A 22,609-nucleotide genomic window follows, 5' to 3' on the forward strand; every position below is an offset into this window, starting at 1 on the left:
GTACAGAACATGTAATGGTTTATTTGAAACATCTGAGCCAATGAGCAGTTTGATCAAAATGCATTTAGAGATAATGTTGGTGTTTGATGTGAATAACTTCCATGAAAGCACCGAACCAACAATGAGTTGGTGTGTTGCTCAATACCTTCCCTGCCTGCTCTGTGGCTTTCAGCACGAAGCCAAAGAATGACTCACAGATATTAAGTTTCATCCAAAAAAGCTGAAAGATGTCCAACAAGCCCAACATTCTACAGCCATGCCAGAGGCTCTGTGAGACAGCTGTAGATTAATTCATATTTTGTGTGCAATTCACTATTTAGGGAAAAACTACAGTAAGTGATTGTAGTAACCAGTGGACATCCCACCCAGTGCAAGAACAAGAAGCAGTAGGACTTTACCAACCGTATCCTTTAAGCGTCTGCACACTACTATTGTGACACTACAGCAAGTAGTAGCAACCCAGTCCCTTGAAAAACATGTTGGCGTTGAAAGTTTCTGCAAACCACGGGATACGCTGAATGTCGACATTTCTGAACCAAAAACACGTTTCATATCATAACGATGTCATGTGGTTAACGCTCAGTTAGGTTTAGGCAACAATACTAGTTGGTTAAGGTTAAAAAAAAAGTTTGTGTTGAATTAGTAATGTAACGTTGTGACGTTAACAATGTAACGTGACAACGTAGCTAGCTGAACTACATAACAACTGCCCTTAGTTGACTTTCTTATGTAGTAAGTCAACGTTTACTTTTGGTTTCACACAGGCCATGAGCAGCGGTCTCCTGAGTGAAAGTCTTGTGTTTGTATGACCCATCTACCACCTGTTCCACCCACCATTGTTGGACCTTCTCACTTGTTATACTCGTTATCAATAACGGTCTCTCGTTGTTCTACATAACTCACTCTGACTGAATGCAAAAACGTCCTCCTTCAATGTGTCCATCGTTTGCACAAACTTAGAATGTCAACATTTTTTCCTGGCGACTGGGCTGAGCAATGAGCAAGTTGGCTAGAAGTCCTGGATCATCTTGAACAAACCTGATGATATTTGGTCGTTGCCATGAAGATATAGCTTAGTCCGCCAGATAATAAATAACAGGAAGAAACATGAACGCTGAATGATATCTTAAAGGTATAGAATGAAAACATGTCAAAGATATGGACAGTTAAGGACTCGTGTATGTATGTATCTGATTCATATTACTCCACCATCATTTCTCTGTGTGTGTGTGTGTGGTAGTTTGAACGTGTGCGGTGCCGACTTGGACTCTGACATTCTGCCCTCCCTCCCCAGGAGCGCTTCAGATTGAGAACAGCGAGGAGTCGGACCAGGGCAAGTACGAGTGCGTGGCAGTCAACAGCGCCGGGACTCGCTACTCTGCTCCTGCTAACCTTTATGTTCGAGGTAAGATCCCTCTTGACCCCCTCCCCCCACCGCCGTTCAGGTCGCCGCCTCCAACGTTTCTTGTCACCTCTTCTACACCGACGCTCTGCCACCTGACTGCTAATAGGAACGCTGGATTCAACTGCAGTGAAAGTCAAACCTGTTGATGCCCGTCCGGTTTCTGCTGTCACACTGTCATTTCCTGCTCTCTCTATCTCCCCTTCTGTCTGGTCTTTGTCTCCTGGGTACTGATTTATGTATTTTGCTACAATGTTAGTTTGCTTGACCTGGCCAACCTCACAGTGTTTTGTGAAAGAGAGGTTGGCTGCGGCTCCTTCTCTTTGTTTCGGGGAAGGTGGAAGTTTACATGTGGAGTCTTGCCACAAAGAGAAGCCAACACTGCTCGCCCTTGTACGTCCGTGTCGGAAAAGATGGGCAGGAAATTCCCCCCGAAAGCGGCCTCCAGACGACTGGATGCGCTGCCACTAAAGCTAGCGGGCTGAAAGCAAAGCCTCAGGTCTTCTTACGAGTAGGCCTTGTCAACAAACAAGTCAATTAGCCTCAACCACTATCAGGTTCTCAGTGGCAATTTTTAAAGCACAGGGGAAATTCATTTCTCTTGCATTTGCGTTCACAATGCTCTTTGATGCAGTTACCCTTTAAGACAACCTCAACGCTTCTGCATCCCAAATACAGTTACTACCCAATTCATTATGTGGTTTTGCGAGAGGTGTTTTACATATATAATATGATGATATATTTTACACTATTTTGAATCATAAATCAAGATTATTGACCAATTTTGACCCAGTGTCACAAATGTCAATATGACTCCTCGTCTTAGCCTTTAAATGCCTCCTCAAATTTGGCGCAGACACTTGGACTCACGGATGAACTGGACTCAATAATTCATATGCTACTTATGCCAATTTCACATAAATGTTTTATAGGATAATATTATGAAGTAATGACATTTTTGACATTTTTGACAGCATGACCGGTTGTTGGAGGCAGACAACCACAAGGCAGTAATTCTAGTTTCAAGTCTATCTTAATACAATGCTCACCTGCCATATGTGCGATGACAGAGATCTTAATTGCTGTAATGAAGAAATCCCTCGAACGAGCAACGGCACGAAAGGAAGTAAGGGACAAAATGTTGTTTTTGTCTGTAGCCATGTTGTTTTGGTCTGTCGCCATGTTGTTTTTGTCTGTCGCCATGTTGTTTTTGTCTGTAGCCATGTTGTTTTTGTCTGTCGCCATGTTGTTTTTGTTTGTAGCCATGTTGGTTTTTGTCTGTAGCCATGTTGGTTTTTGTCTGTAGCCATGTTGGTTTTTGTCCGTAGCCATGTTGTTTTTGTCTATAGCCATGTTGTTTTTGTCTGTAGCCATGTTGGTTTTTATCTGTAGCCATGTTGTTTTTTGTCTGTAGCCATGTTGTTTTTGTCCGTAGCCATGTTGGTTTTTGTCTGCCGCCATGTTGTTTTTTGTCTGTCGCCATGTTGTTTTTTGTCTGCAGCCATGTTGTTTTTTGTCTGCAGCCATGTTGTTTTTTGTCTGCAGCCATGTTGTTTTTTGTCCGTAGCCATGTTGGTTTTTGTCTGCCGCCATGTTGGTTTTTGTCTGTCGCCATGTTGGTTTTTGTCTGTAGCCATGTTGTCTTTGTCTGTAGCCATGTTGGTTTTTGTCTGTCGCCATGTTGTTTTTGTCTGTAGCCATGTTGGTTTTTGTCTGTAGCCATGTTGTTTTTGTCCGTAGCCATGTTGGTTTTTGTCTGTCGCCATGTTGTTTTTGTCTGTCGCCATGTTGTTTTTGTCTGTCACCATGTTGTTTTTGTCTGTAGCCATGCTGGTTTTTGTCTGTAGCCATGTTGTTTTTGTCTCTCGCCATGTTGTTTTTGTCTCTCGCCATGTTGTTTTTGTCTGTAGCCATGTTGGTTTTTGTCTGTAGCCATGTTGGTTTTTGTCTGTCGCCATGTTGGTTTTTGTCTGTCGCCATGTTGTTTCTGTATGTAGCCATGTTGTTTTTTGTCTGTCGCCATGTTGTTTTTGTCTGTAGCAATGTTGGTTTTTGTCTGTAGCCATGTTGGTTTTTGTCTGTAGCCATGTTGGTTTTTGTCTCTCGCCATGTTGTTTTTGACTGTCGCCATGTTGTTTTTGCCTGTAGCCATCTTGTTTTTGTCTCTCGCCATGTTAGTTTTTGTCTGTCGCCTTGTTGTTTTTGTCTCTCGCCATGTTGGTTTTTGTCTGTCGCCATGTTGTTTTTGTCTGTCACCATGTTGTTTTGTCTGTCGCCATGTTGTTTTTGTCTGTGGTTTTTGTACATAGAATTCTTGGTTTTTGTCTGTAATCACCCGAAAGCATCCCCTGCTTTATGATCTGTTTGACTCTAAATGGACCAGCATGTACTAAATACATCATGCTGTATTGAGGAAGACTTGAAACTAGAGACTGAGTCCATAAACTCATGTTTACAATGTTTACTGAGGTAACAAATCAAGAGAGAAGTAGAGTCATTTTCTCATAGACTTCTATACAACCAGACTTCTTTTTGCAACAAGAGGAGTGACAAATGCAAGTTTAAGGCACTTCTGCATTGACCAGAGGCTACCACCAGGTACAGATCAGTTTCCCAATCACAGATCACAGAGCGCTCATACCCAACATCAACATTGTCTTTGAGAACTTAAAAAAGCCCTTTCCAAGACATCCAAAAAATGAAGACAGTTTCGTAGCTATTTTATTTGCTACTTCTACATAGGTAGGAGTATTACATTCGTCAGCAATTAAAATGTCATTGTTTTTTGAAAGAAGCATCCCCCACTAAAGCAAACAGAGAGCCGTAGCCAACAAAGTCAGACCGTGAAGTATATTTCTTATTTCTGTGTTGCCATAACCTTTAACCTCTCCAGGTGTGCTGGTCGCCTATGTCTCCAAAAGTGTCTGTCTTCTTTTTTCTCTTTGTCTTTTTTGTTTTTTTTATCTCTTCTCTTTCTCTGTATTTGGTGTCCCAGTCCACAATCCCTCGTCCACTCAAGTGTCAGTCATATACACACACACACTGTATATGTTTCTGTTCATCTCTACAGTGCTTATCCTTCTGTCTACACATGATGGCAGCTCTCTGTCATTGTTTCATGTGCTTTGCTTCGTTTGCACCTCTTCTCTTGGACATGTGAGACAGCTTTTTATGTTTGCCCTGTTGTTTGTGAGAGGATGTGCCTGTGGATGATGTTGTTCATATACAAGACTTTACCTGGAACGGAGAGACGCCTCTTGGTTCACTTATCCGTGGTGAGTAAATAAAGAGAGAATATGGCTGAATTGTGTCAATTCATTTCAACTCAAAGTCCAATCACAAGCTTTTATGGTGCTTTCAACCGAGTCTCACAGCTGTAAAGGATGGGGGATCCATTGTTAATTCCCAAACAATGTCAGATGAAGTGAGTATGATTGTTCTTGCTCACCCTGATGTTACCTTGAATTCTTGAAGGAAACATTGTTATTTTCTCATGCTTCCACGGTGAACGGAGAATCCAAAAGATGAAAACAATTCTGGATGAATTGAAGTAAATGGAGGTGAAACTATATGAAAACATCACAACAACACGACGGACTCTCACACAACTAGTGCAGCTGAATCCAAGTGTCCTTTATCCTGCCAATGCTCACTTCTTCCCAAACACATGCATATTTACTAAAACCTTTGGACTCGTCTTGACCTGTCTGGACTCGCATGGACAAGTAGCGTGCTTGCGCAAGAGTGAGACTGTTTATGCAGAAGTGTGTTACATCAGTCATTCCTAAAAAATGGGTCGGGACCCAAAGGTGGTCGCAGGAGAGTTCATCTGGGTCGTCAAATAAATGAGCAGAATTCTATCCATGGTCTACCCAAAGGCGAGCATACATTTCTCTTTTCACTGATAAGAGTAAATAAAAAGAATCAAATAGCCTGTTATCTGTTTGGTCTCATTCATAAAGTATTTAACGTGCATATGTTTTCAACAACACACACATAAAACAAAGCTGTGATTTATCAAATGGATATGTCTTTGAAATTGCTGCTGTAGCTGTTCAAGATAATGGAAGATGATGTTCATTTACGCACCAATCCGCTCTGCTCGCGGTTTACAGTTTTAGAATGTAAAAGGTTGTTCTGCTGTTGTTAAACACATTCCCCATTTACTTCAGTGCATCGAGACTGTCCTCCGCTTTTGGATTCTCCGTTCACTGAGGAGGAATTTGAGAAAAGTTTTCTTCAAGAATTGAAGGTAACACATGGGGAGTGACTGATACAGGTGGTCATTTTAGGGGTGAAGTGCTCCTTTAATGTGGCTGAGTACTTCTGCTGACTCATCAGTCAGGCTCAGTATAGTTTGTGACTAGTTTCCTCACTTCACACATCTTTCAGGTCACTGCAATATCTACCGACTCTTAGCTTTCCCATTACTCACCACACAACGTTGAGCCACGTGTTGCTCATTCTGTGCCACTGGTCAGCAGCTGTCTCCCACTGTTACCATGGAAACATGTCTCTTGATTATCAGACAGCCCGGGTGGTTCGGGGATGTTTGGTATTAAATCAGTCGATCTGACTCATTACACAGTGGTGAAAATACATCTTCAGCCCCAGAAGTCAGAGTCCTTGAACACTGGAGGGAAACTCAGTCCTCATTACTTAAATGCCGTGTTGTCATCAGGCGGTGGGTAAGTGGACCAACAGGACAGCCTCTAATGCCACATTAGCTCATCCCTCCATAGACAAATGTGGCAAAAGGAGCACACATTTCCAAGGTGAGTGTTTGACTAATCCAATCAGGGGAAACCATCTTTATGCGCTCATTGGTTTTGGGGCCCGGCGGCTGAGCTCGCTGAGAGTCAATGGGCAGAATAAATGTGGGTAGCAGCTCGCTGTCTGTCGGCGAGCCTCGGCCTCCTTAACGCCACCTTCATTTCACCGGCTCTGAAGGGCTGCAGCAGAGCTAAGCACAGGGCTGTGTGTGTGTGTGTGTGTGTGTGTGCATGTCTGCTTCTGTGCTTCCATATGTGTGTGTCGACTGGAACACAGGAGTAGCGCTGTGCTGTACAGTCGCATTAAGATTGGCACTGGTGACGTGTCTCTTTGTGCTCATGTGAGAGTGTATCCTTTTGATTGTGTGCACTGCATTGCTATGTGTCATTTGACGTGCGTGTGCGCGTGTGTGCATGTGTGTGCGTGTGTGTGTGCTTATCACCTCACTGCACAGGCCGTCGTCTCTTCTGTGATGTTCTCACTCGTTAATGGATGAGCAGATATTGGCCTGTTTTACTCTCTCTGTTTCTCCTTGTCTTCTTCCTCCTACTCCTTATTTTGCCCCTCTTGTTGTTTCTTTTTTTTTCTTTTTCCTTTTCACTTTATCTTAAACCCCTCCATCATCATTGCACTCCGCCATCCAAATATCACAATCCAAAATGTCACCACTCAGATCAACGGGAAGGTTGGTTTTCTTCACTCTTTACCCTCCCTAAAGCCGAGGCCTGGCAGACTGGAGCCGTGCTGCGCCAGCGTCTCGCTGGGCGCCTCAGGCCCGTCCCGGCCCCTCTCTCAGGACCCCCACCCCCTCAGTGCACCCCCTTGCTACCCCAACTAACCCCCGTCCCCCACCCCCCACAATATTTGCTGCCTTGCGCCACATCCCATGTTGCTCCATGCAGCTTGTTCCTCTGACATTCTGTGAAATGGGCACATCTATAATACCAGTGATGTGCTTTTTATCCAAAAGATGACATTTCCTCACCAGGAAAGAATTACATGGAGGAGGTGACACTGAGATCAAATTGTAGGAAGTAGGAACTGTGTGAGGTAAATTCTTCTTTTAAGAGAAGTAATATCCGTAATATTTGACATTAGGGTGAAAATGTGTTGTACTTGAAGCCATCTGCCATTCGAAACAAAGATGAAATAATTAGACTAGTGATCGCAACATCTGAGTCGTCCTCAGCGAGCGGGATGGATGTGTCACTTGCTTAACCAGCCGGTTAGAGACCTTATTTGTGCGGTTGTCACTTACCTCACAGCTTTTGTGATGAAGGAAAACAATCTTTACATAATTCATGTCCACAACATACTCTGAGTTCAAAGTTTGTGCTCACTTCACAAAATGTCAGTCCCACGATGTCCTCTCCAGCATGCTGATCATGGTCTTATTGTCTCGGCTAATTCAAAGGCATGGCTCGTCCTCATCTGCTGTCTGACCATCGTTACGCTCAGAGGCCGCAGCCTCTGAGCTCAAACTGCTTTTACCAGGCTCTCCTCTTATCTCTGTCTCCTGCACATCTAGACTCCAAGAGAACAAAATAGCCTCAAACATGTTTACTGCCTTTTTCCAAGACTCCTACTGCTGGTTCATTAATAGCAGATCATCGAGGAGCTCCACCTAGCCACTGAGAGAACTTGTGTTTGATATGTGGATTTGCAGACTTGTGATGCATATTTTGTTTGTTTTCTTCTTGTTTCTTTGTGGCTTTCTGTCTGAGGTCAGAGAATGCGTGGAGAAATTTGCATGAGTGCAAGTCATCTTATAATTCATTTTAAACACTCTTTTCGGAAGGAAGTGCTTGGTTGTTGTTACCTGCAACAAGCCACTTTAGTTTTATTGTAATTCTGGATAAAGTGGCTTTGATTTTGGGAGCTGCAAACAACATACTTTCAAGATAAAATGTATTTAGTGTAGCTGAATTCTCAGCTGAAAAGACATGTAATTATATCAAATCCAATTAATGTACAATTTATTAAAAGAGGATTCTAGGGAACGCCTGGTGGTTACAGTGCATGCCACATAACCGCAACACCCGGGGTTTAGTTTCTTTAGGTTGCATGTCTCTCTCTCTCTCTCTCTCTCTCTCTCTCTCTCTCTCTCTCTCTCTCTCTCGCTCTCATTTCTACACTCTCCTCTGTCAAATAAAGGCCAAAATTCCCCCAAAAATGTAGTTGCAGAAATGTGACCAAATATAAAAATCACCTTTAAACCAAAAACCTCAACAACACTCTTGTAAATATGGATTCCAGAAAGGTTCTTCCTGAGGGGGTGAAGTTCTACCCAGAACCATTTTCATCCAAAGAACCCTTTTGGAGGGGAAACAACTGTGAGTGTGACCCGTGACAATGAACATTTTTATATTCCAAGAGTTCCATCTAGAAACCCACTGCGGGCTTCTACCGAGAACCCTTGGAAAATAAAAATGTTCTTCCTAGATCCCCTTGGGTGGGTTCTAGATGACACCTTTGGAATACAAAGGGGTTATTGGTAGAACCCCCTGGGTGGGTTCTTGTTAGCACCCTTAGAGGGTGGAAAGGTTTCTTATAGAACCTTCAGAGAGTGTTCTGAGTTGAACCATTACATTTAGAAAGGGTTGTCTAGAATCCCTCATAAGTTCAAAGTTCACTTTATTGTCAAAGTTTCCACATGTGTTATGCATACAGAAAATTCGAAATGCCGTTTCTTGCAGTCCCACAGTGTAATATAGACATGAACATATAACATATAATAGAATAAAATAGAATAAAATAGGAAAAAAAAAAGTTAAGAACATAAGGGCCTAGATAAAGGATTAACAAGTAGCAGCAGAGAATAAAAAGTGACTGGTGCTGGATGAGGGAAGGGTGTGTGAGGGGGGTTTATGTTCGTAGCAGCAGAGAATAAAATTAAAATAAATAAATAAAAAAAGTGACTGGTGCTGGATGAGGGAAGGGGTGTGAGGGGGAGTAGATGTCCTGGTATGTTCCATTTGAGGCAGTGGGGAAAGGTGGGTGAGGGGGAGGGTAGAGAGGTCAGGGGAGAGATGGCAGGGGGGGAGAGAGGGGGAGCGAGAGGAGAGAGGGAGGGAGAGAGTTCAGCATCCTGACCGCCTGGTGGAAGAAGCTGTTCCTCAGCCGGGTAGAGCTCGAACGGAGACTGCGGAACCTTCTCCCTGAAGGCAGGAGGCTGAAGAGGCTGTTGGAGGGGTGGGTGGGGTCACCCGCAATGCCGAGTGCTTTGCGGGTGAGGCGGGTGTTGTAAATGTCCTGTAGTGTAGGGAGTGAGACTCCGATGATCCTCTGGGCAGAGTTCACAATGCGCTGCAGGCTCTTGCGGTTGGAGGCGGTGCAGCTTCCGAACCACAGCGTGATGCAGCTGCTGAGGATGCTCTCAGTGGCGCCTCGGTAGAATGAGAGCATGATGGGGGGGGGGCTCCTGCTCGCTTGAGCTTCCTGATGAAGTGCAGGCGTTGCTGGGCCTTCTTTGCCAGTGCAGTGGTGTTGCTGTTCCAGGTGAGGTCATCTGTGATTGTCACACCCAGGAATTTGGTGCTGCTCACCTGCTCCACAGCAGCACCATTGATGGTCAGAGGGAGGGGGGGTTGGGAGTGGGTTCTCCTGAAGTCAACAACAATCTCCTTTGTTTTCCCCACATTGAGGAAGAGATTGTTATTTTGGCACCAACGGACCAGCTGGTTCACTTCCTTCCTGTAGTTAGTCTCATCGTTGTGGCTGATGAGACCTACCACGGTAGTGTCGTCAGCGAACTTCACGATGTGGTTGGAGCTGTAGTTGGGTTTACAGTCATGGGTCAGCAGGGTGAAGAGAAGGGGGCTGAGCACACAACCTTGGGGGGCCCCCGTACTCAGTGTTAGTGTGTTCGAAGTGTTGTTGTTGACCCGAACAGCTTGTGGTCTCTGTGTGAGGAAGTCCAACAACCAGTTGCAGAGAGAGGGGCTGAGGCCCAGGTCTGTAAGTTTACACACAAGCTGCTGGGGGATGATTGTATTGAATGCTGAGCTGAAATCTATGAACAGCATTCTGACGTAGGAGTTATTAGTGTCCAGGTGTGTGAGGGCTGGGTGTAGAGCGGAGGAGATTGCATCCTCTGTGGACCGTTTAGTTCGGTAAGCAAACTGAAACTGGTCCAGGGAGGGAGGAAGGGTGGATTTGATCTGCTTCATGACCAGCCTTTCGAAGCACTTCATGATGGTAGAAGTCAATGCGACGGGGCAGTAGTCGTTGAAGCAGACTGGAGATGACTTCTTCGGCACAGGAATGATGGTGGTTTCCTTGAAGCACGTGGGAACAACAGCCTGGCTCAGGGAGGTGTTAAAGATGTCGGTGAGGACATCCGTGAGCTCCTCTGCGCAGTCCCTCAGCACACGACCAGGAATGTTGTCAGGTCCCGCAGCCTTGCGGGTATTAATCCTCAGCAGTGTGCTCCTCACACTGGCTGGGGACAGGCACAGAGCCTGGTCGTCGGTGGGGGGGGGGGGGGGGGGTTCTGCGCAGGTGTGTTGTTCTGTGCTTCGAAGCGTGCAAAGAAGCCATTGAGGTTGTTAAGCAGGGAGGTGTGACTGTCACAGGTCTGTGGCGGTAGTTTGTAGTCCATTATGGTCCTAATGCCCTGCCACAGGCTCCGTGAGTCCCTGCTGTCTTTGAAATGTCCTGTGATTTTCCTGGTGTACAGTCGTTTAGCTTTCCTGATGCCACGGCACAGGTCAGCCCTGGCTGCTCCCAGCCCAGCTGGGTCTCCAGCTCTGAAGGCGGTGTCGCGAGCCTTGAGCAGTGTGCGGACCTCCCCTGTCAGCCATGGCTTCTGGTTGGCTCGGATGGTGATGGCTCTGGTGGTAGTTACATCATCAATGCACTTGGTGATGTAACCTGTGACTGTCTCTGTGTATTCTTGAATGTTAATGTGATGGTTGTAGGTGGCTGCCTGCTTGAACATGTCCCAGTCTGTAGTACCAAAGCAGTCCTGAAGTGCAGCAGTACTGTCCTCTGGCCACACCCGTACCTGTTTTGAAACCGGTTTGGTAACCTTTACCCTTGCTCTGTAGGCCGGTTTCAGCAAGACAGTGAGGTGGTCGGAGAGGCCAATGTGGGGGAGGGGGGACGCCTTGTACGCTCCCTTGATCGATGTGTAGACTAGGTCTAATTTGTTGTTTTCCCTGGTTGGAAAATCAACATGCTGGTATATTTTAGGCAGAACAGTTTTTAGGTTAGCATGGTTGAAGTCTCCAGCAGCGATGAGAAGGCCGTCTGGGTGTGCTGTCTGTTGCTCACTGATGGCTCTGTAAAGTTCACTGAGTGCCTCCTGTGGTTCTGGATGGAACCTTTCACTGATGGTTCTAGGTATCTACCCCTTATGTTGGGTTTGAGGTAGAACCCCCTGAAAGGCTTCCTGGTCAAACCTTAATAAACGGTACGACCTGGAACCCAAAAGTGTTCTCCTATGAGGAAAGCTGCAGAACCCTATATGGTTCTGGTTAGCACCTTTTATTGATAGAGTATCCAAGAGAGGACTTTTGTCAAAGCCTTGTGTCACTTTTTGAGTTGACGGTGTACTATGTCTACTGTCTTAGTCCAATGACTCAAAAGCCACTCATACAATTCAAAGCTGTGTGCAGTCCTGAGACAGTCCGAAGCACCCTTCTGTATACATCTCATCCTGTCTGATGGGTTAGTGTGCAACTAATGGACACCCTCAGTGGACAAAACAGGACTTTGTTTAGCTGAACCTATGCTAGCTGAACTTAACATAGCAGATCATAACTCACTTTGACTTCATTTACCTTAACTCGTTTTAATTTCACTTGATTTGTAGTCACACATTCTAATGTAAGTGTGGCTGTAAAAACAGAACTTCGTCAGAACCTTTAAGGGAAACTTCTGCTTTTGTACAACTCCAAACTATAGTCAGTTTTTCTGGAGTTGAACCTGAAGGTTATATGTTCACCCAGAAGCTCCAGTGCTGGCTGAATAAAGGCTCATTCATTCTCCTGTCAGCTTCAGCATGGAATGTATCATTCACAGAAGAGGCGTACAAGTTCTCAGAATAGGAAGTTACTTTTGTCTCCACTGAGCTACAGTATGTTGTATTGTATTTTCTACTTCCTGTGTCTCTTTTACCCAATAAAAGGAAAAGGAAAGGAGCATGATTAAAATGATGTATCGCTCAGTGCAGGGCCACCTCTAGAAATGGTGGCTCAACAACTGCTTTGACACAATGAGCACATCCCTGGCATGGTCCAGGGCCCCTGCCACTCCCGGTGCACTGAGACTGCATTGGCTTAATGCTGTAATTGGATGGTGCACTTATCATCACATTGTCATGGCCATGCTGATTGATGCTTTGGACAGCATGCAGCGACTGGATGTTATGCACAGAAGCACAATCTGTATATCAGCACAGATTTATTCCCACTTCTGCTTTCCAAGCTGAGTTTTTTTATCTGAGGGCACCTCATGCTTCTCTGTGTTCAAGTCAAACTTCAAATGTTGTCTTCTTTTTTCAACAACATGATACTGATTACTTTTTATGAAACATCAGGACTGAAATTGGAAGGCACAATGAATCAGGCGATATGATAATGTTTACATGATGGTGAGTTTTGATGAAACAATGTGGATTGTTTATGTAAGGTGAATATTTCATTCAAAGCAAGTTCAACTGGGAGTTAGCTCCTCCGTGTAGCAACTTACACTGCTCAGAGTGAAGTTGCATCATCTTGCTCCACTGACTTTGAATGTATCCATGTTGCCTAAATGTTTGTTCTTTAGTGTCTCTTAGAAATAAGCCATTCCAAGAGGTAACAGGGCATGTGGTCCAAACATGAGCATGAACAAAAAAATCTGTAAACACAAATTATATTACATTCAGAACATCATAGAAAAACCAAAATTCCAGGTTGTTACAACAACAAAAGAAACTAGAAAAAGCATTTCCTGCTGAAAATGCGTTGGAATGCTGAAAACCGAAATGAATCGCAAAAACATTGCTGAAAATAGATATCCAATTCAAAAACAAATTGCAAAAAGCTTAATAATTCAAAAAGTTGAAAGATTACAAATATGAAAAGTCATATCACACCTCTCCTGAAAGAGCTGAACATTTTGATATTTGAACAGTTTCTGTGGCTTAGAAAAATTCATCAGTGGTGATATTTGTAGTAGTAGAAGTTGTAGTAGAAGTATTATTAGTAGAAGTATTAGTAGCATTAGAATAACTACTAGTAGTAGTAGTGATATTTGTAGTAGTAGTAGAAGTTGTAGTTGTAGTAGAAGTATTGTTAGTAGTAGAAGTATTAGTAATTAGAAGAAGTAGTAGAAGACGTAGTATCAGTAGTCATAGTAATAGCTGTAGTATTGGTCGTAGTATTTAATATCACAGCAGTAGTAGTAGTAGTAATAGTAATGGCAGTAGAAGATGTAGCAGTAGTAGTACTAGTAGCAGTCGTACTAATAGCTGTAGTAGTAAGGAAAGTTTATTTGTATAGCACATTTCAACAACAAGGTAATTCAAAGTGCTTCACATAAAACCATTAAAATCATCAAAACATAAGGCAAAAGAAAAGGAGATTTAAAAACAATTAAAGAAACAGTGTAAGAAATAAAATTCAGTAGTAAAATGCAGAAATGCAGGAAATTGATTAATATATTAATTGATTGTGGTTCAATTAAAGGCAGCAGCAAACAGAAAGGTCTTCAATCTTGATTTAAATGAGCTGAGGGTATTACTACTTTTAGTAGCATGAATTGCAGTAGTAGTAGTAGCAGTTGTCGTATAAGTAACAGTAGTAGTGGTAGTAATAGCAGTAGTGGTAGTAATAATATTGATGGTAGCAGTAATAGCAGTAGCAGTAGTAGTAATAGTAGCAACAGCAAAAGTTATAGTAGAAGTAGTAGTAGCAGTAGTAGTAATACTATATTAGCAGCAGCAGTAGTAGTTGTCGCAGTATTAGTAAGAGCATTCATTTTTTTAACTAAAAAGCCTAATTTTGAGCTTGTTTAAATACAGTTAATCCATGGGGCTTTTATTTTGAAAGGGTGGTGCTGGGTGGGGGGAGAGGAGACATAATCATAATGTCTGACACACATAAACAGAGGTTATTAAATGCCTGGCTTCATCACAAGCATTTCAATTAGAATTCACTCTTTGGGGCTTTTATTTTGAAATGGGGTGTGTGTGTGGGTGTGGGGGGCCCCTCTAAAAGTCTCTAAGACCTGAATGACTGTATGAGAGAGAGACACAGACAGGGAGAGAGAAGAAAGAATTAGTGAGAGAGAGAAGAAAGAATCAGTGTGTGAGAGAGAGAGAGAGAGAGAGACACTGATAGCGCTGGCAAACTTTCTCATTTGGAGATTGTACTATGTTTTATCTTTTACAGCTTACATGACGATTGTCCTGCTCTGCCATGTCTTTCCTCGCCTCTCCCTCTTGTGTCGCGGTGTGTGTAAATGTCACTCGAATCAGGAAACTTATCAGAATACCCATATTTGATTGGCCGAGCTGCAACACGTAACAGCTGCAACAAATCATGTGTGTGCGGCTTTTATTTAAAAATGGGGTGGGTGTGTTTGTGTGTGTGTGTGTGGGGGGGATCCTCTAAAAGTCTCCAAGACCTGAATGACTGTATGAGAGACACACAGAGAGAGAGAGAGAGAGAGGGACAGAGAGGGACAGGGACAGAGAGAGAGAGGGAGGGAGAGAGGAGTGCATGCGTGTCTGTGAGACTGGATGTTTAGCAACATCACTAATTGGCTCAATCGCAAACACCTGTGTGCCTGAAGCCATTTCATGGAGATAAAACAGGGAAACACCTCTCAAACAAATCATCAAAACTCCCATAAACGTAGCTCCTATTGCTCCGATATTAATAATTGAGAGGAAGGATGACTTGAGAAACAGATCTTGTAAAAATTGTGTCTGTAGTGTAAAAAATGTGGCTTAACTGGCAATCTAGAAATGGGGTACCGTGTTCTGTGGAAGATGTTTTTGAAGCAAAATTTAACATTGGTCTCTATGGTGCAGAACGAAAGTTACGAATGTAACTACGGTTCTATGAATCCTGGATGACCGCCAGAGGCAGTGCTTCACACTGGATATCTTCCGTCTCGCGCATGCGCAGGTCGAATATTTATATCAACAAAGTCACGTGTGACCTCGGATGACCCCCGTCGTCTATAAGTTCCGGTGTCATCCTGAGCTCAGTCCTATGGAATCTTCTCGCGAGTTCACGGGATTCCGAGTGACCAAGAACTCTGGCGGTCATCCAGGATTCATAGAACCGTAGTTACATTCGTAACTTTCGTTCTATTTCATCCTTACTGACCACCAGAGGCAGTGCTTCACACTGGATGACTTATACCAAAAGAGTCATGAGGAAGCACAGTAACTACCTCTTATAGCTCCGGCAGAGAAAATTGGCCAAAGACCCCTCCCCAGTGCGTGAGGGTTGGCAACGTTAACTCTGTAGTGTTTGGTGACTGTGCTCGGTGATGCCCATGAGGCCGCCGCACATATATCCCCCACAGGCACACCACTCAGGCTTGCCCTCGGTGTGGAGACACTCTTGGTAGTGACCCTTCACCCCGGATGGCCGAGCGCAGCCGCTCGCCTTGTATGTATAGGCAATGGCCTCCACTATCCAGTGGGACAGGTGCTGTTTTTTTTTTCTTTTTTAAAAAGGAGCACAGCCCTTCTTAGGCTCACCATAACTGACTATGCAGGCGGTGGCTTCCACATAAGCTCTGAGGGCCCACACTGGGCGCAGCAGCCTTGACCTCTCCTCTCCCGATGGGGGAGGGGGGGGGTCAACTTTGCAGCTGGATAGGCCGGTTTATATGTGAACGTATCCACCCCCTTGGGAGAAACACTGCATTAGGCCAGAAAGTGACACCCAAGCCATCTGAGTTCCACCTCAGACATGATTCTTCCACTGATAGGGCATGCAGCTCGCCCCCACATTGAGCTGAATTGATGGCAAGGAGAAAACCGTCTTGCCGATAGCCATCTCGGCTCTGCCTGTGCCAGGGGTTCAAAAGGAGACAAGCATAAGGTGTCCAGTACCAAGGGTAGGTCCCATGCAGGGGAGACCGGCCCTTATCCAGGAGGGACTGTAGAAACTCAGTACAGCAGGCACGGGGCGCTGTACTGGGACCTTGTTCTGAGCCGCACACCAGTCGGAGAACTGGTGAGAACTGCAGGCGAGGGGCCTCCCAAGTCAGAAGGCCACGGTGATCCCCGTAGCAACTTCTGCAGATCTGGTGCCCCATTGATAGTTCATGGGAAATCACAGCAGAGGTGCTGTCCACCGGACAAGCACATGCTTTCCCTTCAAACATGGAAGGAAGTGCTCGAGCGCTAGCTCTAGAACCTGGACCTGCGGTCTTTCAGCAGACAACTGCCCCCAGGCTGTCCTGTTCTGTCACACTGCACCCCGCCTTGAGAGGCAGGTATCTGTTGTGACAGTCTCCTGGTGGAATGGAACCGAGCCCCTGGGGCTCGGTTCCTGGGACACTGTTTGCCAGATATGCACTCCCTCCATGGGGATAGTGAATAGGCACTGTTTCGATAATATTATTGCCCTGTATCTGTGCCACTTGGCATCCAAGTGAAGGCTGTTTAGCCATCCGCAAACCCAAGGGAACGACAGTTGAGGCAGCTGTCAGTTTACCCAATAGTCGGAGAAAAGGATGTAGGGCAACCGTCTGCCCCCTCGGAAGAGGGAGAGGTTGTGGGGGCTGTTGGCCACATGCTGGGGCGACAGACAGGCCCTCATAGGGCCACACTAATGAAGATTATGCTCTGAGAAGGGCTCAGGTAGCTCCTCTCCATGTTCACCTTGAGGCCCACCGGGCCACGTGAGAGAAGGCGAGCAGTGTCCTGTGGCGCCTGAAGCCGGGATGGCGCCTAGGTCAGCCAGTCGTCTAAGTACGGCAGTATGTTCACGCCCTGCGATTGCAGGGGGAAAGGACAGCAGTAACACACTGTGAACACCCATGGGGAGATGGGAGAGTCCGAATGGAAGCACCCAGGACTGAAAGTTGTGGTGATGCACCATGGGAACATGGGAATAGGCGTCGATAGACGTGAACCACTCTCCCTTGGAAATCTGCTGATGGGAGCAGAACCCAGACAGCCGGCCTGGAGACATCTCCTGGCACCCCTGCCGGGGGGACGGGGACGTAAGTAGGGTTGTATAGGTAGCGGTCCGGCCTCTCAGCAGGACGCCGAGGCCTGTTGCGGCTACTAGGGTAAGCTGGAGGCTGAGAAAACGGCCTTGTGGGGCCAAAGTGGGACCCCTAGGTCTGGGGGTGCAGGCATGTCCCTGCAAAGACCAGAGAACTGCTGCCTGGTCTGGCTAGCTCTAACAGTCCGCTGAAGCGCCTGTATAGCAGCTGACTCGAACAGCTCACCAGGTTCCACTGGGACAGTACGGAGGGTCCTCCTACATGTCTCAGATAGGGGTGACTGCGCCAGCCAAACCTGGCGGCGAGTCTGAACCAGGGTGGACATCATACATCCACGTTCCCTCGATATGAGCGCAAACGCCTGCAATGAAGCATCACTGAGCGGAAGCGTCGAAGTAGCCCGCTGCAGAGAATCTGCGAGGGAAAGCATGAGGTGGGAGAGGGAGTTGTCGATACGGTGCACAGCGCTGCTGTGTCATAAGCCCTGGATAGCAGGTTATCTTTGACCCGACATTGGGTCGAGGGCACCTGGCATCGGGCCTCAGAGTCTCCTCAGGGGAAACTGATGGACGCAATAGTCGTCTAACTGGCTGGCATACGTGCAAGGCCAGATTTGCCACCTCCTGCATGGTCTGATGTAAGGCGGGAGAGAGCCCTGGTGTCTCCACCATGCACGCAACTCCCTCAGATATTCCTCGGAGGGAGGAACAGAAAAGGTGGTGAGGGCGGGAAGGCGCCAGAAGAAGGCACTCACAGGTGGATGTTCCAGCTGCTGTGTATGCCAGGCGTGCAAGCGCCATACAAATGACCAGGGTAGGTTGGGCTGGATTCAGCTGCCCTGACAGGGGGAGGTAGACCTCACGCATCAGCTGTTCCACTTCGGCCAGCCTAGCAGACCTTACTGCTCAAGGCGTGATGCCGCAGGTCCTGCCTGGGTTCTCCGAGAGGCCCTGCCTCAGAAGCTCGAGGCTAGGGCAAGAGGTCAGGGCCGTCCTCAGGCTGAAGAGGAGCTATACAGGTCCTACAGCCGGGAGAGTTTAACATGGCCGCGATTCTGGTGGAACCCTTGTCCCACTAGTTGATGCGGAATTCCAAATCAGTCTGAGCGGGAACAGTGAGAGGGGAGCGAGGACACTCGCTTCACTAAGATAGTTGCTGCAGATATTGGTGTCCCACCAGTTAGCCTGAGCGAGAGCACTCTGCTACTGTGGAAACAGGTCAGGCAAAGTCCCTATAGTGAGAGGGGAGCGAGGACACTCTTCACTAAGCTAGTTGCTGCAGATATTGGTGTCCCCCCAGTTAGCTTGAGCGAGAGCACTCTGCTACCGTAAAAAACGGACAAAAAATAACACAGTCCGTACAGTGAGAGGGGAGCGAGGACACTCTCTTCACTAAGATAGTTGCTGCAGATATTGGTGTCCCACCAGTTAGCTTGAGCGAGAGCACTCTGCCACTGTGGAAACAGGCCAGGCAAAGTCCTTATAGTGAGAGGGGAGCGAGGACTCTCTCTTCACTAAGATAGTTGCTGCAGATATTAGTGTCCCACCAGTTAGCTTGAGCGAGAGCACTGTGCTACTGTGAAAAACGGACAAAAAAGAACAGTCCTTACAGTGAGAGGGGAGCGAGGACTCTCTCTTCACTAAGATAGTTGCTGCAGATATTGGTGTCCCACCAGTTAGCTTGAGCGAGAGCACTCTGCCACTGTGGAAACAGGTCAGGAAAACAGTCCTCATGGTGAGAGGGGAGCGAGGACACTCTCTTCACTCGGATAGTTGCTGCAGATATTGGTGCCCCACCAGTTAGCTTGAGCAAGAGCACTCTGCTACTGTGAAAACTGACAAAAAAGAACACAGTCCTTACAGTGAGAGGGGAGCGAGGACACTCTCTTCACTTGGACAGTTGCTGTAACTCTTGGTGTGCTACCAGTTAGCCTGAGCGAGGGCACTCTGCTAACTGATATCCGCTACTGATATGGCCATAATGTTTACAACAATCAATGGACACAATCAGAGTATTAGCTTAGTCTAGTTAGCCGGAGCGAAACGCTCTGCTAACTGATATGGCGTAATGTTTACAGCAATCAATGGACACAATCCAGCATTAACTTAGTCTCGACAGCCGTAATGCGTAAAACCATCAATGGGCAGAACCTCAATGTTTATTTAGTATAACTAGCATTCACCGTGTTAGCCTGAGCGAGCACACTCTGCTAACTGTGATAGTTGTAATGCTACAAAGTTGATGGCCACAGCCCCAGTACCAGCTTTGTTTAGCTAGTTTCCCACTGAGTTAACCTGAGCGGGGACGCTCTGTTAACTGTGACAGCCGTAAGGATACAAAGTTGATGGCCACAGCCACAGTATCAGCTCTGTTTAGCTAGCTTCCCACTGAGTTAACCTGAGCGGGGACGCTCTGTTAACTGTGACGGCCGTAAGGTTTACAAAGTTGATGGACGCAGTCCCAGCTAGCATCTCACCAAGTTAGCCTGAGTGAAGACACTGCTAACTGCGAATTACGTCAGATGTAAAGATTAAATCTCAATGGACACAACGCCAATGCTGATCTAGTGTCTCACCAAGTTTGCCTGAGCAGGAACACTCTGCTAACTGTGATAGCCGTAACACTGTGAAGGGCGGGCCGACAGCGTAATTCGACACTCTCGTTAGCGCGCCACTCGATTAACTAGAGCGGAAGCGCTCTGCCAACCGTGGAACAACAACTGTTATAGAAAACAATGTTAATCGATCTTACCGATTGCTGTCATCACGACTTAGCTGGCCCTTATCAGACTGGTGACGACCGATGATAGGGCCGTCCACCAGTCCGGGGCCCGATATCCGAACGGCGAACACACCGTTCCCTCCGAAGAGGGACAGCTCGTCGCAGCCTTTGGAGGGCGAGAGAACCGCAACTCCGACCGGTGGTCACAAGGCTACAGCGACGAGCTCTAATATGTCTTGATCGTAGACACATCCTTGTTTATGCTACCATGGTAGCTAACCTGCGTCGCGAGAAGATGAAAAAGGACTGAGCTCAGGATGACACCGGAACTTATAGACGACAGGGGTCATCCGAGGTCACACGTGACTTTGTTGATATAAATATTCGACCTGCGCATGCGCGAGATGGAAGATATCCAGTGTGAAGCACGTCCTCTGGCGGTCAGTAAGGATGAAATAGAAAGTTGGTTTTCCTCTCAATTAACGGCTTCTGTGTCAAATGAGGAAATCTGTGGGATTCCACAGTAATTTTTCTACGACAAGGACAAGATTAGCTACTATTAGCTACATCCAGAAATTGTGCATGAAGAGTGAAGATTGTGGACACAGTGGCAAAATACAAATGTTTTTTTCACAAGAATCTCAAGCTGCTCTTCACTCTAGCGGTGACATCACGCACTCTAAACTGCGCAATACACACCCATTATAAAGTCAGAAAAGGGCTGAAAAATCATAAAAGTTAAATTGCTGCAGTTCAAAAAGTTTAAAAGATATCAAAAAGCTGAATCATGTGGCAATAGTTAAGGGTTTTCTCAACATTATAAAGTTGAAATGGTGTCTGTAGCTGAAAGTATGAGGAAGTTGAAGGATTTGAAAGGTGAAGAAGTTTAAGAGGATTTGAAAATATTCTCCATAGAGATCCCATTGAAAATAAAAAGCTTAATAATACAAAAAGTTTAAAGGTTAGAAATATGAAAAGTCATAGCAGCCCTCTGGTGAAAGAGCTGAACATTTTAATAGTTGAAGGTTTCTGTAGCTTAAAATATGAAGGAGAAGAAGAGGTGGGACGGAAGAAATAGAAGTTGAATAAAGATTCGAAGAACAATAGTTGGAATGCTGAACATCATTCCAACAATGATCCTTCAAGTTGGGCTTGAAAACGGAAGATTTGTGAGACAGTCAGGGTTCCTGCGATGCCTATCTGACATCACGTCATAGTGAGTAGCATCCAACACATCGCAACTTATAAAATATACCGTTGCTCAACCAGTGGCTCTACGCTTTAAACTATGACCCTCTACGTACGCCTCCAGCACCCGCTTTAGACACTTGTCAATATATGGTCATCACATAGATTCATTTTCTAAATACACTTCCAACATAGGTTTACTTTGTTTTTAGGTTTACTTCGGCAACAAAATGTGTTTGGGTTCCGTTTATCAGAAACACGTACAAACTTGAAACAAGTATTGTTAAATATACCGAATGGAAAATGATGCTGTGAGATGTATTTGATCTGGGGGAAGAAAACCTTCAAGAATAACTTATTATTCTGTGTGTTACACACACACAGACTGTAGAATCTCAACCGAACCAAGTAGTGAATTCTGACTTGTTGTTATGGAATTAAAGGAAAATGATACAAAGAACACTAGACTTGAAGTTGAGATGTCATCGGTCCAGTTGAAGACAAAAGCTGCTTTAACCTTCCATTCACAACATTTAGCAATGTGCCGTCTATGAATCCTGCAGTAAGCATGCCACTGCCTCTGCACCTGCACTGCTGCATGACGTCCTCAGCAATGCACATGGATGCTTGCTTCCCCACCCATCGTCACATCTCCTACAACTGCAGCTGTTTCTCTATTAGGACTTGGCTTCCCAAACCTGGTTCTCTAGTCTGCTCTACCCCCCCCCCCCCCTTCTCCGGCCTCCTTTCTCTGGCATGCCAGTAAACAATACAAGTTTGTCTGCATTCTAACTCTCAGCTGCTCCTGATGTGCATCTGTTACTACCTAAATGTCATTGTGGCGACTGAGTGACACGTTCAGTCTCACCCATCAGGCCACTGTCCAGGCCAACAGGAGCAATGATAACATCATTTTAACTGCTGACTCAATGAACTATTGTCATGACATTGTGACCGTCTTCCATGTCCTCGGGTAACTTCATGGTTTCTAATTGACTAACATAAGAACATGACGCTTCCCTCCATGCTGGCCAGCACACTGATACCACCCAGCATCAGGATGTCGTCATCAACAAGCAAGCATCTCAGTCTTATGTGACTCCAATACATTGGAAGGCCTCATATTCACCTGGCAAGTGCAGATCAATATTTCTATATGAAATTGCTCTCCAGTTGTTAAGCAGCATTAGTCTCAAGGAGGAGATGGATAGCGAGGCTGTAGGGGTAGCCTCACTCTGGCCTTGATGAGCTCAGATAGAAGTATGACGTGAACATCAACATGACTGGTTGACTGATCTCTAGTTTAGACATCCTTATGACCCTGGGGGGTGCATTGCTCAT

At 45.8% G+C, this 22,609-nt stretch overlaps 1 protein-coding gene across 1 annotated transcript in view; it reads left to right on the forward strand.

The window, feature by feature from the left end:
* ptprfa (protein tyrosine phosphatase receptor type Fa) overlaps window positions 1–22,609 on the forward strand; it is a 343,585-nt gene that overhangs the window by 79,402 nt on the left and 241,574 nt on the right. The window contains exon 5 of the mRNA XM_079267305.1: window positions 1,295–1,405. Within this exon, the coding sequence (XP_079123431.1) occupies window positions 1,295–1,405 (111 nt within the window). The remainder of the gene's footprint in view (window positions 1–1,294; window positions 1,406–22,609) is intronic.

Source organism: Melanostigma gelatinosum (genome assembly GCF_949748355.1).
Source record: "Melanostigma gelatinosum genome assembly, chromosome: 4".
In the NCBI taxonomy this organism is placed as follows: Eukaryota; Metazoa; Chordata; class Actinopteri; order Perciformes; family Zoarcidae; genus Melanostigma; species Melanostigma gelatinosum.